The 16,896-nt window shown below is 30.5% G+C and overlaps 1 protein-coding gene across 1 annotated transcript; it reads left to right on the top strand.

Moving 5' to 3' along the window:
* The first annotated feature begins 1,731 nt into the window (after nucleotides 1-1,731).
* Nucleotides 1,732-8,588, top strand: LOC132742854 (polypeptide N-acetylgalactosaminyltransferase 13-like). The gene is made up of 5 exons (XM_060731348.1): nucleotides 1,732-1,741; nucleotides 2,143-2,219; nucleotides 3,482-3,609; nucleotides 4,268-4,438; nucleotides 8,522-8,588. Exons 1-5 carry the CDS (start codon nucleotides 1,732-1,734, stop codon nucleotides 8,586-8,588), a joined length of 453 nt encoding a protein of 150 aa, XP_060587331.1.
* Nucleotides 8,589-16,896: the final 8,308 nt, after the last annotated feature.

The following is a 16,896-nucleotide window of genomic DNA, read 5'->3' as shown; positions in this document are numbered from 1 at the left end:
GCGTCAGCGTCCGCGTCGGCGTCTGCGTTGGTTAAAGTTTTTTGTAAAGTCAAATATCTCAATTATTACTCGAGATAATCAATTGAAACTTACAATACTTATTTATAGTAACAAGGTACATCAGATAGACAAGTTGGGTAACTCTGCCTACAATATTTACAGAATTATGCCCCTTTTTAACTTAGAAATTTTGGTTAAAGTTTTTTGTAAAGTCAAATATCTCAATTATTGCTTGAGATATTCAATTGAAACTTACAATACTTATTAATAGTAACAAGGTACATCAGATAGACAAGTTTGAAAACTCTGCCTACAATATTGACAGAATTATGCCCCTTTTTAACTTAGAAATTTTGGTTAAAGTTTTTTGTAAAGTCAAATATCTCAATTATTGCTTGAGATATTCAATTGAAACTTACAATACTTATTTATAGTAACAAGGTACATCAGATTGACAAGTTGGATAACTCTGCCTACAATATTGACAGAATTACGCCCCTTTTTAACTTAGAAATTTTGGTTAAAGTTTTTTGTAAAGTCAAATATCTCAATTATTGCTTGAAATATTCAATTCAAACTTACAATACTTATTTATAGTAACAAGGTACATCAGATTGACAAGTTGGATAACTCTGCCTACAATATTGACAGAATTATGCCCCTTTGGAACTTAGAAATTTTGGTTAAAGTTTTTTTGTAAAGTCAAATATCTCAATTATTGCTCGAGATATTCAATTGAAATTTAAAACACTCTTTTGTAGTAACAATGTGCATCAGTTTGAAAAATTGCATAACTCTGCCTGCAATATTTGCAGAATTGTTTGCCCCTTTGAAACTTAGAAATTTTGGTTAAAGGTTAAAGGTCTTCAAAGATATTTACTACTTTACACATGCACTTAGGGTCATAATTGGAGGGTCATAATTGTATGTCACTGACCAAGTTCCATAACTCTATCTTGCATTAAGGCTGATTCATATCCCCTTTTCTACTTAGTCTCTTGGTTAATGTTTACATGCAAGTTGTACATATCTCAATAACTATTAAAGATATTTATTTAAAACTTCACATATGCATTTAGGGTCATAATTGTTGGTCACTGACAAAGATCCATAATTCTATCTTGTATTTAGGCTGATTTTTCTCCCCTTTTTCAACTTAGAAATTCATGGTAAAGTTTTGCTTGTAAGCTGTTATCTCAATAACTACTGAAGGGTTTGTGCCTTTTTTGGGACAATTTTATGCATTCATAATAATAAAGCAGTGATTTACTTGATAAAACATCTTAATAACAAGCCTTTGTACCTTTTCTGTCAAATTTATGTATTCATAGGTAATTAGTATTATTATACTCAATAAAACACCCTTGTGACATTACCTTCTGAATAGTCAAGCCAATACTGTATAATTAGACTCTCTCTAAGGCCTATAACATGAATTTATAAAAAAAAATTAGCCCTTTTGTGAACTTAAAAAATTTAACATTATCAAGGCTCTTTTACTATCAAGCACTTAGAATAGTTGAGCATGCTGTCCTACAGACAGCTCTTGTTGAAAAACTACTTATAACACTTGCTTAAACTGAAATAGATATTTAACATTTGTCTACATCGTCCGCTTATGATGTGCAGTCATTTGATATTATTAAAACTGTATTTTTGCATAATGTTAACCAGAAGCAAAGAGATGGTACCCATTCTCTTACATTATACATAATGCATACCACATAGAAAATGGTACCCAGTGAGTAATCATCTAAAGAAGCTTACGTAGCAGGAAAAAAAAATACAAAAAGAAATTACCGTAAATAAAGCTAAATAGCTGTAAATGCAGGCATTTAGTCTAGGGGAGAATTTTTTTAATATGGCATGAATCTTGTAATCCCACACTCTAAAAGCAACAATGTATATCTAAGATGAACTTTAATATCCCATGTGACAAGCATTAACATCACCTCTGGTGCTCTTATATTATACAAATATTTACTCATTTATGATTGATCAATTTTGTTTCAGTCATAATTACTTGTTCAATAATTTCATTAATTTGAAATGTTTTTAAACAGATACAGTGTTGATAGATACAGAAATAACAAAAACAAATAGTCTCATTTTATAGCATTTTTTTGTTATATCTTCTTGCAGAGGAGTTAGGGTTAAAGTTGGAAGAATATTTAAGTAAACTTCCAGTCAGCTGTTATGTGATCAGGTCAGAAGAAAGAGTTGTGCTTATCAGAGCTTGATTAAAAGGTGAGTTACATATACCTTATTTAACCTGTAAACTGCAAGAATCGAAAATGATTTATACCTTGCTTGTTCATTTTAATTACTGTTTTGTATGTTTCAAAGGAAATACATTAAATATTCTAATCTCTAGCAAGCCTACCAAAGTTCATGATGAACAGTGTCTTTTGTTTGCCCATTCATCTATGATATAAAGTGACAATTCTGGTGAAATCCAACTAACCATTGAAAAGTTTATAAGAATATCTGGTCATCAGATGTCTATACTAGTTCATTGTCACTTGCTGCATTTCTTGCTTGGACGCCCTTTGATGCTTTGCATCAATGCTTTTCTTGTATGATGAATTTGTTAAGTTTTGAACTAGGAAATAGTTGTTTACTTTTAACTTGCAAATAAAGAATAAAGTTTTTTAGTACATGTATAAGTTTTACTTGTTTTTGTGTCGCCTTGAAAAGGTGACATATAGGGGTTACTTTTGTCGGCGGCGGCGGCGTCTGTGTCGTTGTCGGCGTTGGCGTCCCCTAAAGCTTGTCCGGAGCATAACTCAGTCACTATAAGTCTGATTGACTTCAAACTTGGTATGCATGCTTCTTTCAATAAGCCGAAGTGCAGTGCACAAGGACCGGTATTCTGCAGTTCTTATTTTTTGAGTTATTGCCCTTTGTTAATTTTCATACTTTAATTTTGTCCGGGCCATTTCCCCTTAAGTATAAAAGCTATGGACTTGAAACTTCATAGGATGATAGATCTCATTATTAAGAAGTGCAGTGCACAAGAATCGGTACTCTGCATTTCTTAATTTTTGAGTTATGGCCCTTTGTTAATTTTCATACTTAATTTTTGTCCAGGGCCTTTCTCCGAAAGTATAAAAGGTATGGACTTGAAACTTCATAGGATGATAGATCTCATTAAGAGAAAGTGCAGTGCATTAAGAGAAAGTGCAGTGCATAAGAACTGATACTCTGCATTTCTTATTTTTTGAGTTATTGCCCTTTGTTGATTTTCTTACTTTATTTTTGTCCTGGTCATTTCTCCTCAAGTATGAAAGCTATGGACTTGAAACATCATAGAATGATAGATCTTATTGATAAGAAGTGCAGTGTACAGAAACTACTGCTTTGCACTTATTATTTTTTTAGTTATTGCCCTTTGTTATTTTTCATATTTCATTTTTGTCCTGGCCATTTCTCCTAAACTACATTGTTCACAAGGCGACACATCCGATTCGCGGAGTTCTAGTTAATATTTTTCTTGATATTTACAGGTGCTGCTAAAGATAAGGGTAAAGTAATAACATTCCTGGATGCTCATTGTGAAGCTACTGAAGGTTGGTTAGAGCCTCTTGTTACAGAAATATATAAAGATAGGTATGGTCTGAATGTTTTAATTTATTACTTAAATACATATATAATTTTCATAATGTAAAGAACGTGTAAAATTGAAATAACTGACGGTGTATTTTTTTATATTGTGTATAAGGTATCTTGCAAAATATGGTTCAAGTGTTTGGGCCATACATATGCCATGACCATATTTTCTGATATGATTGACAATTGTTTGGTTTAGTTCCAGCAGTGGACTGCTACATGATCAATATTAGATACAAGAATGTGTTTAAGAATTGTACTTGAGTACATTTGTTTAAACTACAGATTTTGTCATTGCTGCTTATTATAGCCTTACTCAGTTCAGGGTATTAGTGGTTTATATGTCTGTGGTTAAGCTCATTAACTTCAAAACACTTGCCCCTCAAGACTGATTGTTCAATTCCTGTCAGGGACTTTGGATTTCTTTATGTGAGGAAGCTATTAAGCAAGTTTAAGAAAATTTGATGGCAGTTTTACTCCGGAACTCTTTCATGCCTGAAAGAATGCTTGCAAGGTCTTTAATTACCAGTAAGGCTGGAAAGTTGCCATATGAACTTTACAGTGTTTGTTGGAGGTACTTTCCAAGAAAAATAAGATGATAGGTTGTGCTTGATCTTATTTATTGCTAACCATGTAACATAATGTTTGTTTATTTCAGAACTGCAGTAGCCTGTCCCATCATTGATGTTATAAGTGATGATACATTTGAATATATTACTGGATCTGATATGACATGGGGTGGCTTTAATTGGAAACTTAACTTCAGATGGTACCCGGTCCCACAACGAGAATTAGATAGGAGAGGTGGAGACAGGAGCCAGCCAGTCAGGTAAGCTTTAACTTAAACTCACTACAGTGATGGAACAGTACCTTTAGACACTTGCAAAAATCATGGTCACAAAGTAAAAAAATATCTCTTTATTTGCAGATTCTTACATTTTTCAATCATGATTGTATATAAATTGGTTTGGGAGATGTATTAGACATTCTTTAGTGCATTCGGCAGTTGAAAAGGAGAGATTTTAGCATTTAAGCATTCAACTGCCTTGTACATACAGTAATATGGTATTTGGTGTGGTGTCTTTCACTTTTCTTAGTCCCACTCACCGAAAATGAATAGCCTTTGCCACAAGCATAGAGCCAAACCAACCTGCCCTTCCTTGTTGAAATCTCAGTATTTGCATTTTGATATTGAACTTAAATAAAATTCAAAGCAGAGTATATCCAATATATTACACATAGTAAGCAAGTCAGGTCTTTGAGGTATTGGAAACGCATAATTTCAAATCTAAACATTGCTATGTTACTAAGTCAGCCATAGCAACGTAAAAATCCATTTGTCAGATAAATGATTTTACATACTAACAATGTCAATAATAATTCATATTATTATTATTAGGTATCCGGACAATTCCCCTCCCGGACAATTCCCCTCCCAGTAAATTTTAATGTTTTTTCACAACCCGGACATTTCCCCTCCCGTTATTTTTTTACGGCGGACAATTCCCCTCCCGTTCTTTTATCAACCCGGACAATCCCCCTTCCGTTCTTTTAACAACCCGGACAATGCCCCTCCCGCTGTTGTCAGAGCGGACAATTTCCCTCCCGTGGCTATTGAATATATATACAGTATTATATAATATTGTTTATTTGAAAGGTATATACATTTTTGCAGCGGCAAAACAATAAAAGAACAATTGATAAGAACAAAAAAAAAAAACAATTAAGCTGTAGATTCTTGCAAAGAATATATTATGCACATGTTGTAGTAAATTGAACTGTCATCATCGTCATTATGATTAGAAAATCATATTCACCATATTGAATCAGTACATGAAGTCCTAACACAAAATATCAGTGATCATTTTGATTTTATATATGATTGAACACATTTGTAGGAATATTCTCCTTCATTTTTAATTGGTTTTGCAATCAAGGACACATTTAATTAAGGGCGGCAATGATTAAAGATTTTTTATTGACAGTTTGTTTATCTTAAGCAGCGGCGGCAATGATAAAAGGCGGTATAATGTCACTTTTGTGAAATAATGATTGTTAAAGGTTCCGATCTTTAACAGTTTGTTGTTAAGAGTAAAAACTGTCATCTTTAATAAGAATGGTTATAGATTATTTTATACGCAATGTGAAAAAAAGGGAGGGGAATTGTCCGCTCTGCTAAAAAATGGGAGGGGAATTGTCCGCTCTGCTAAATTAACGGGAGGGGAAAAGTCCGCCCAATTCAAATAACGGGAGGGGAAATGTCCGGGTTGTGAAAATAATATGGAAGAGGAATCGTCCGGGAGGGGGATTGTCCGGGATTCTTCAATCTCATTAAAATCAGATCATCGTTTTTGCTCCGTTACTCTTCGCTACGAGCGTAGGGTAGTGAAGCGACAGTTAGGATATGATTTTAATGAGATTGGGGATTCTTATTATTATTATTATTATTATTATAACATTGTTAAAATGTAGGTTCTGATGCAACTGATACTATTGACGTTGGCTGTAATAAAGGAGGCCTATATATTTGGTAAGATTTGTGATAACTTTGTTATAGAATTGTTGCACATAACCTTTACGGTCACAGTGACAATTGGCTGCCAATAGGGGATATACATGTTTTACAAACAATTATCTGAGGTTTTTTTAAAAATGGAGAGGCTTGCATGTCAAGTGACTAAGTTCGCAGACTACAAGTCACTTGGCCCTTGTTAATTACCACTGTAGGTTTAAATCTTGTCAAGGACTTCAGATTTTTTATGCCCCTGCATTACAGTGTTACCGTATTCCATAATTCTGTCATTCTGATATCATCAGTTTCCATTCATTTATAATCTTGGTAACAGTTGCACACATTCAACTCAAATTTGATATATGGATATACCATAAGAAAGTGCAGAGCAAGTTTGAATTTGGTCATGGTCGATTATATTTGATAGAGTTAATAACGCCCCTTAACCTTTTACCCCATGAGCATATTGCGAAAAATGGCCGTTTTCATTGAAAAGCCTTCTGTAACAAGTTCAAACTGCTATGAAACTATGAAAAATGCTAGAATTTAATGGTGCATAATTATTCGAAATGTAAAGAATTGCTGATGTACAAAGAAACTAACCTATTGAAGGATAAAATCAATGAATAACAAAACAAATACAAAATTAATCGGATCAAAATAACAATCAATTTTAGGATCAAGATCAATATTTGGATCAACTGTAAAATGCCGGTATCGTGCAAAAATAACAATTGATTCATTCTAAAATTTTATTCACATGCTATTTCATGTCCAATTTTATGAAGTTAATATTAAATATTTAATCTCTGAGGATAACCAATGGATAATATATTATGAGTTATTTTAATTTGGCCTTAAATCTTTGTGAATACGGGGCCTGGTCATGTTTGAAATTTGGTCATAGTTTGATGAATTTTTGGAAAAAAACTTTGAAAAAAAAAAAAAAAAAAAAAAAAAAAATTCTGTTTCTGTTCATTATCCCCAAACATTTGTACACATTCAACTCAAATGTAACATATGGATATGTCATAGGAATGTGCAGGTCAAGTTCAAGTTTGGTCATGGTTTGGTGATTTTAGACAGAGTGATTACAGAGTATTTTATCTTTCTATCTTAACTTTGCAAAAAAAGGGAAATTTTCAGTTTCAATTCATTATCTACACATTCGAATCAAATTTGACATTTGAATACGGCAAAGGAATGCCCAGGTCAAGACTTATGGATATGTCATAGGAATGTGCAAGTCAACTTCAAATTTAGTATGGTTCGATTATTTTTGACAGAGTGTTTATAGAGTATTTTATCTCTATATGACTTTGAAAAACAAGAATTTTTCAGTTTCCATTCATTATCCACCCCAACTCAAATTTTACAATTGGATATGTGAAAGAAATGCATAGGTGAAGTTAGAATTTGGTCATGGTTCAATGATTTTGACAGAGTTGTGCCCCTTTAACTTTGGGGAAAAAAAAGTCAGTTTCCAGTCATTATCTCCCCAACAGTTGTACACATTCAACTCAGATTTGACATATAGATAGACCCTCAAAATAAGCAGGCCAGGTTTGAACTTGGTCATGGTTCGATGATTTTGGAAAAAGTTTTCTCTGTTGAATGTTGGATAAAAATTGAAATTTTCAGTTTCTGCACTCAAAAACTTTTGTGGAAATTAATATATAAGGTTGAAATCGCATATGCAGGTATTTAACCAGAAAATAATAGTCAAGTCCAAATTTGGTTTTGGTCCGATGATTCTTGACAGATTTATCCTTCTTGAACTTGGAAAAAAAGACCAAAAAATCAGTTTCTTCCCTTAAACTTTGGTAGGAATGTATGTCTGAGATTGACATTGCATGTGCTGGTATTTCTCCAGAAAACACAAGTCAAGTTCTGATTTGGTCATGGTGAAATATTTTTTGATAGCTATCACTCTTGAACTTGGAAAAGATTTAAAAATTAACTATTTTTAATCATTATCTAAGCTACAAATTTGCCATCTGCTGAAAGGTTAACACTGAATTGTGTGTAAAAATGGTTTGTGTTAACATTGGATTATAAGTTTAAGGGCCTAGAATGTAACAATGGTTTGTGCAAACAAATTTCTAACTAAAAATAATTGTAACATTTGAAATTTGCTGCATGCCGTTGTGGCATTATGACACATTTCTTTTTTTATTTCAAGCTTACAGAAGGTTCTCCCTATGGCTCAGGGGTTTTCTTCAACATGTTCAGTTAAAACTCGCCATATGACTTAAGTGTGCTTAAAAAGAAACAAGCAAATTGAAAAATGAGATCCTTTATCTAAAGCCATCATTTATACATGAATTTCTGGTAGTACATAATTATGTCTGTGTTTTATTTTCATATGTATAATTTCAAATGTTTGTTTTGTTACTACAGTACCAATGTAAGGTTATTAGACAACACTGTACAAGGTCATCATCACAGAAATGAAGTGTTCTGTTGAGAGAGATGGGAACTGGAGGATCATTATAGAAAAACAGCCTGCACATGGCCATAATTGGTTAATAACTTTGGATGGAACTAACAAAGATAAGTTTCAGTTTAATCTATCTATCTATTTATTATGTATACCTTAAAATTCCTAATAAACGCCCCCGGGGGCTAAACATTTACCAAAAGTGGGGCTTTTATTACAACACAGTTTATCCTAAATAAAAAATCACTTTAAATACATTTAGTGTTAGCAAGTGTTGGTAATTACATTAAAAAGTGTTTTAAAAGGTTTTAAAGTTCATATTATACATATTTGTGTTTACTATAAAATGCTATGGATTCTGAATGATTTGAATGAAATTATGGCTTTAATTATGAGTTCAGCACTGATGAGTAGATTGTTTTCCTTATCAAAAGGCCTGGGGGCCTTTATTAGGTGAGGGGCGTTTATTAGGAATTTTACGGTATGTAATATTTAGATAATAATGACTATCAAACAAAAATGCATGTCGAAGAAACCATGAAACTGTTATATAAGATGACATAAATAATGATGGTGATGATATTTTTGATGATGATGATGATGGTGGTGGTGATGATGAAATAATATGATAGTCATTAAAAGGAGTAATTGAAATGTTGTTATTCGAAATGATGGTAATCTTATTTTATGATGGCATTAATTATAGATTATACGGTAATGCTATTTAAAATAATGGGAATAGTTTTTGTTGTTGGTGGTTGTTGTTGTTGTTGATGATGATGATGGTGGTGGTGATGATGATGATGGTGGTGATGATGATGGTGATGATGATTCAAGTGATTGTTATTGAAAAAGGGATACTTGAAATTGTGTTTTTAGAAATTCGATATTTAATATAATAATGATAATAATATACATGTACATGAAGATAGCATGGTAATGTCATTGAAGATATTGAGATGTTGTTGATTATGATGGTGGGTGGAGGATGAGTTGGAGGATTAAATGATTGTTATTATAGTTTATAGGTGATACTTTATTATTAGAGGTGATGAGTAAAGATATCATATAATGATGAAAGTGTTATGTCAAATTGGATAATGATGATGATTTTGATGATTATGATGGTGTTATGTCAAATTGGATAATAATGATGATTTTGATGACAATTGTGATGATGATGTTTGTAATGATGATGATGATGTTTGTAATGATGATGATAATGTTTGTAATGATGATGATATTTGTAATGATGATGATGATGTTTGTTATGATGATGATGTTTGTAATGATGATGATGATGTTTGTAATGATGATGATGATGTTTGTAATGATGATGATGATGCTTGTAATGATGATGATGATGTTTGTAATGATAATGATGATGTTTGTAATGATGATGATGATGTTTGTGATGACAATGATGATGATGTTTGTAATGATAATGACGATGCTTGTAATGATGATGATGATATGATGATGTTTGTAATGATGATGATGATGTTTGTAATGATGATGATGATGTTTGTAATGATGATGATGATGTTTGTTATGATGATGATGTTTGTAATGATGATGATGATGTTTGTAATGATGATGATGATGATGTTTGTAATGATGATGATGATGTTTGTAATGATGATGATGATGTTTGTAATGATGATGATGATGTTTGTAATGATGATGATGATGTTTGTAATGATGATGATGACAATGTTTGTAATGATGATGATGATGTTTGTAATGATGATGATGATGTTTGTAATGATGATGATGATGTTTGTTATGATGATGATGATGTTTGTAATGTTAATATCTATATAAAGGATTATTGAAATTTTGTTTATTTGATGAGGAAGTTATTATTGTCAAAAAAACTTAGATTATAAGAGGTGATTAGTAAAGATATCATATAATGATGAAAGTGTTATGTCAAATTGGATAATGATGATGATTTTGATGATTATGATGGTGTTATGTCAAATTGGATAATAATGATTTTTTTGATGATGATGGTGGTGGTGATGATGGTGGTGGTGATGATGTTTGTAATGATGATTTTGATGATGATGGTGGTGGTGATGATGGTTAGTCTGATGACAATGATGATGATGGTGGTGGTGATGATGGTTAGTCTGATGACAATGATGATGATGGTGGTGGTGATGATGGTTTAGTCTGATGACAATGATGATGGTGGTGGTGATGATGGTTAGTCTGATGACAATGATGAATGGTGTGGTGATGATGGTTAGTCTGATGACAATGATGATGGTGGTGGTGATGATGGTTAGTCTGATGACAATGATGATGGTGGTGGTGATGAAATGGTTAGTCTGATGACAATTGATGATGGTGGTGGTGATGATGGTTAGTCTGATGACAATGATGATGGTGGTGGTGATGATGGTTAGTCTGATGACAATGATGATGATGCAGGTTATGTCATTGAAGATAATAAGATGTTGTTGATTTTGATTGTATTAAAGGAGTGATAGTATCTTTACAGAATTTGAGAATTGTGTTGTCTTGTTGATTAACTTTTCAGAACTTTATCATTGTAACAATATCATTATATATTTTACATACATATCACCTGAAAACTCAGTGTACTATGAATTAGAATGCTTGAGAAAAATGGCGTTTTACAAATGTATGATAATATTGAGAAAATTAAGTTTGATTATCCAGAAGTTGAACTATTTTTGGGCGGAGATTTCAATGCTAGGACACAAGATTTTTTAGATTTCATTCATAACGATGATCTTCATTATGTTTTTGGTAATGTCGATTATGAAGGTAGCTATTTTGAAATTCCACGTCAAAATAAAGATAGTAGAAGAGGGAATAATTTTGGTAAAGATTTAGTAAATTTTTGTTGCATATTTGATGTTCACTTATTAAATGTGCCATGGTGATATTAAAGGGGAATATACGTATTATTCTAACGACGGAGTTAGTGTTGTAGATTATATGATTGTTTCAACAAATGTTTTTCAGTATGTTAAATATTTTAAAGTCTTAGATAAAGACAATTCAGACCATTTTCCTATCTGTTGTTATTTAGAATTTAAGATAAAAATACCTGTACAAGATACACTTTATGAAACAAACACGTGTACTAATATTAATATGTTAAAAATCATTATAATGAAATTTTCGTGAATAGTTTACGAAACCTTTTACATGAGAAAAATGATACATTAATACAAAAGCTTAACGAAAACATTAATGAGTATAACTCAGATTTATCATGAAGCTGGCGAATGTATGAGAATGAAGATCAAATTTAGTTCTAATCAACCTGCATGGTGGGATGATGAATGTTTTAGATTGAAGAAACGAAAGTATCCATTATTGCGTAATTTTCGTAACACAAATACACAAAATGATTTGAGATTATATAAAACTAGTCGTAATGAATTTAAAATATGCTGTTATAAAAAGAAATTCGAATACCAAAGTCAAAATAGATATAACTTAGTGAACAGCACTGATGCCATTTCTTTTTGGAAACAATTGAAATCAGCCAAACCACAAAATAAAATGACAAGTAATAGCATTTCTTCTAAAGAATGGTATGATTATTTCAATAAACTATTGTATGACACATGCTGTAAAAGTAACCGTCACACGTGAATAACAAAAATGTATTTTCTGATGAAAGTGCGAATTCACTAAATTTACCTTTTACATTATGTGAAATTGAATCAGTTATTTCTAAACTTGTAAATAATAAAAGTTCTGGATTTGACAAGATTCCATCTGAATTTTTTAAATATTCATGCCAGGACATCGGGGAACATTTCTAACTGTTGTTGAACACTATTTTTACAACAGGAAATGTTCCAAATACTTGGGGTCAAAGTATTATATGTCCAGTTTACAAGTCTGGGTCGTCTTTTTTATCGGGGCATTTCTATCACAGATACAATGTATAAAATATTTTCTGGCGTTATTAATAAAAGGTTATATATTTGGGCTGAAGAAAATAATAAAATAGAAGAATGTCAGGCAGGTTTCAGGGCTATTGATAATATTTTCTGTTTAGATATCCTAAACAGTGTTATTTAATGTTGAAGTCACTAGACGATGTAGGTCGAATATGTTGGGTTAGTACTGTTTAGATATGGTTTTGGTTTTGTCTGGATATCTCAAGAAATTGGTGACACGAGTATGTTCCTTAAGCTTTTTAAACAAAGACTTATTGATTGTTGTACTCAATAATGGTATGAAAATATATCGAATTCTAGTAGTTGTTTTCACTATAATAGATTTAAATCACTTTTAAATGTTGAACGATACTTTTAAACATAAAAAGGCGTTTTGTAATTTACGTTGCTCCAACCATAAATTAGGTATAGAAATAGGCAGACATTATAATATCCCAAGGGAAGAACGTCTGTGTACAACTTGTAATGATAGTATAGATTGTGAATTCCATGCTTTCTTTATATGTAAAAAATACAAACAAATCCGTGATAAGTATTTATTCAATTGGTATTTTGGCGGAAAAGAACTACATGATTTTTATGTATTAATAAGTACACCTGATATAACCACATTAAGGAAGCTTATGTTTTATGTATATGTTTTAATGGATAACATAAACAACTAGTCTTTGTTTGCATTTATAAACATTGTTAAGGTGACGCAACCATATTACAATATTGTTGTATGTATGCTTTGTATTTTGGGCCGGAGGCCTTTGAACACAAATAAAGTTATTTGAATCTTTGAATCTTGAATCTATAAAAAAAATAGTTAAAATTATATTAATAGAATTGATACTTTATTAGAAAAAAATGTCATATATTGATGTAAATGTTAAATCAAATGAAATAATGATGAGGATAATAAGTAGGAATTGATTGTCATAGAAATAAGACAGGTAAAATGATATTATTGGAGTATAGTGATATTTTATCAATAATATTATATAATGATAAAAGTGTTATATCAAATGAGATAAAAGTAACGATGATGATGATTGTGATGATGATGATGCTGGTGATGATGATGCTTGTGATGATGATGATGCTGGTGATGATGAGGACGATGATTATGCAAGCGATTGTAATAGACATAGGAATACCTGAAATGGTGTTTTTAGAAATGTTGATATTTTATATTATAATGATATTAATATAGATAGCATGGTAATGTGATTGAAGATTATTGAAATGTTGTTGATTATAATGATGGTTAGGAGGAGAATTAAATGATTGTTATAAAAACAGATAGTTGAAATTATATTATCAGAGGTGCTACTTTATTAGCAATTGATATCATATAATGATTTTATTGTTTTATCAATGAAAAATGGGGGTGATGATGATCATGAAGAGGATATGGGCCCCTCAGAAAAAAAAATAAATTTGGAGGGGTGGGTAAAGTTCGACTCCATTATAGGGTCCTGCTGTTTTACCAACTATAAAATAAGAAAATGATGCCCAAAAGGTTGATGATGGGATGGAGGTGGTTGGGTAAAAGTGGTGGTTATGTGGTTTTTTGTGAAGGTAATGATTTTCATAAAAGGGATTTTGAAAAATATTAGAATGGTATGATAAAAAAGTACTAAAAAATTTTTTTAGAAAGGTATATCAAAAATAATTATAATAAGATGAGATAATTTGATATGAAAATTTGATGATGATAGGACTGGGGATGAGTTGGAGAAGTAAATGATTGTTATTGAACGAAAGCTAGTAAAAATTATATTATTAGAGGTGATACTTTATTAGCAGTTAATATCATACAATGATGGAATGTTAAATCAAATGAAATAATGATGATGATAAGGGGGAAATGATTGTCATAGAAATAGGGATAGCTGAAATAATATTAGTAGAGGTGGTGATAATAAATTTATCAGTAATAAATATCATAAAATGATGAAAGTGTCATATCAAATGAGTAGAAATGGTATTATTGGAGATGATGATAATATTTTATTAGTAATAAATATCATTAATGATGTGTTATATAAAATGACTTGGTGGTGAAGATCATGATAATGATGCATAGTGATTGTTAAAGAAATAGGTATTGCTGTTTTGTTTGCTTGGATTTTTACGGCACATCAACACATAACTGGCCATATGGTGCCGAATGCTATAAGAGGCTTAAAATGTTATGTAAAAGGTATTGCTGAAATGACATTATCGGAGTTGCTGATAATATTTTTAAGTAATAAATATCATTTGATGATATAAGTGTTATATAATATGATATGGAAATACAAAACAATTGTAGTAGAAATACATAGAGTGATGATGATGAGTTAGATGATGATCATGATGATGATGAGGAGGAGGAGGAAATGATTGTCATAGAAATAGGGATAGTTAAAATGATATTATTGGAGTCAATGATAATGTTATATTGGCAATAAATATCATTCAATGATGTAAGATTGTTATATAAAATGAGATAATAATGATGATGGATATACAAAATGATTGTAAAATAGATAGGTAGAATAATGATGATGATGATGATGATAATGATGATGATGAAAGATAATTATCATAGATAAGTTTATTTGAAATGGTTTTATAAGAATTGATATAAATTATGTATTGAATATTATAGCAATCTTTAGTAAAGTTACATTAGTAATGTTATTGAAGATTATTGAAATGTTGTTGATAATGGTGAGGAGGGGGCAATTAATGATGATAGTCAAAGTAATAAGGATAGTTGAAAATATATTATTGATGTTGATGATAATGTTTTATAAGCTAATATAGAAGATTATTGAAATGTTGTAGATTATAATATTGAGGTGATATAATGATTGTCAAAGAAATTGGGAAAGTTTAAAATATTTTATCGGTGTTGATGGTAATATTTTAATATCTATATCAAAGATTTTTGAAATTTTGTTGATTTGATGAGGAAGTTATTATTTTCAGAGAAATAGGGAAAGTTGAACATATATTATCAGTGTTGATGGTGATATTCTATTAGCAATATAGAAGAAGATAATTGAAATGTTTTTGATGATAGTGATGCAGAGGGGATAATGATTGGCAAAGAAATATTAGGATAGTTGAAATATAATTATTATCAGTGTTGATGATAATAATTTATTATCAATATAGAAGATTATTGAAATGTTGTAAGTCATGATGATTAGGAATTGATAATGATTGTCAAAGAAATAGGGGAAGTTGAAAATATATTATTGTTGTTGATGATGATATTATTTTATTATCAATATAGAAGATTATTGAAATGTTACTGATTATGATGATAATGAGATAATGATTGTCAAAGAAATAGGCATAGTTGAAAATATATTTTTGGTGTTGATGATAATAATTATTTTATTATCAATATAGAAGATTATTGAAATGTTGTTGATGATGAGGAGGAGGAGGAGATAATGATTGTCATAGAAATAGGGATGGATGAAAATATATTATCAGTGTTGATCATAATAATTTATTATCAATATAGAAGATTATTGAAATGTTGTTGATTTTAATTATGAGGAGGGGGTGATTATTATAAAAGATATAGTTATTGTTCAAAATTTATTCTTTAGGTGTTGATGATAATATTTCAATTTCTATATCAAAGATTATTGAAATTTTGTTGATTTGATGAGGAAGTTATTATTTTCAGAGAAATAGGGAAAGTTGAACATATATTATCAGTGTTGATGATGATGTTTTATTAGCAATATAGAAGAAGATAATTGAAATGTTTTTGATGATAGTGATGAAGGGCTGATAATGATTGGCAAAGAAATAAGGATACTTGAAATATATTAATAGTGTTGATGATATTTTATTATCAATATAGAAGATTATTGAAATGTTGTAAATCATGATGATTAGGAATTGATAATGATTGTCAAAGAAATAGGGATAGTTGAAAATAATTATAATTGGTGATGATGATAATATTTTATTATCAGTAAAGTAGATTATTGATATGTTGTTGATTAAGGTGATGAGGAGGAGATTATTATTGTCATAGAAAAAGGGATAGTTGAAAATAGATTATCGGTGTTGATGATTATATTTTAATATATATATAAAAGATTTTTGAAATTTTGTTGATTTGATGAGAAAGTTATTATTATCAGAGAAATAGGGAAAGTTAAACATATATTATCAGTGTTGATGATGATATTCTATTAGCAATATAGAAGAAGATAATTGAAATGTTTTTGATTATAGTGATAAAGGGCTGATAAGGATTGTCAAAGAAATAAGGATAGTTGAAATATAATTATTATCAGTGTTGATGATGATATTTTATTATCAATAAAGAAGATTATTGAAATGTTGTAAATCATGATGATTAGGAATTGATAATGATT

Source organism: Ruditapes philippinarum, unplaced genomic scaffold, assembly GCF_026571515.1.
Source record: "Ruditapes philippinarum isolate M1 unplaced genomic scaffold, ASM2657151v2 ctg2759_1_1_1_1, whole genome shotgun sequence".
NCBI classification, from domain to species: domain Eukaryota; kingdom Metazoa; phylum Mollusca; class Bivalvia; order Venerida; family Veneridae; genus Ruditapes; species Ruditapes philippinarum.
The sequence above is the reverse complement of the archived record's forward strand: the minus strand, read 5'-3'. Positions and strand labels throughout refer to the sequence as shown.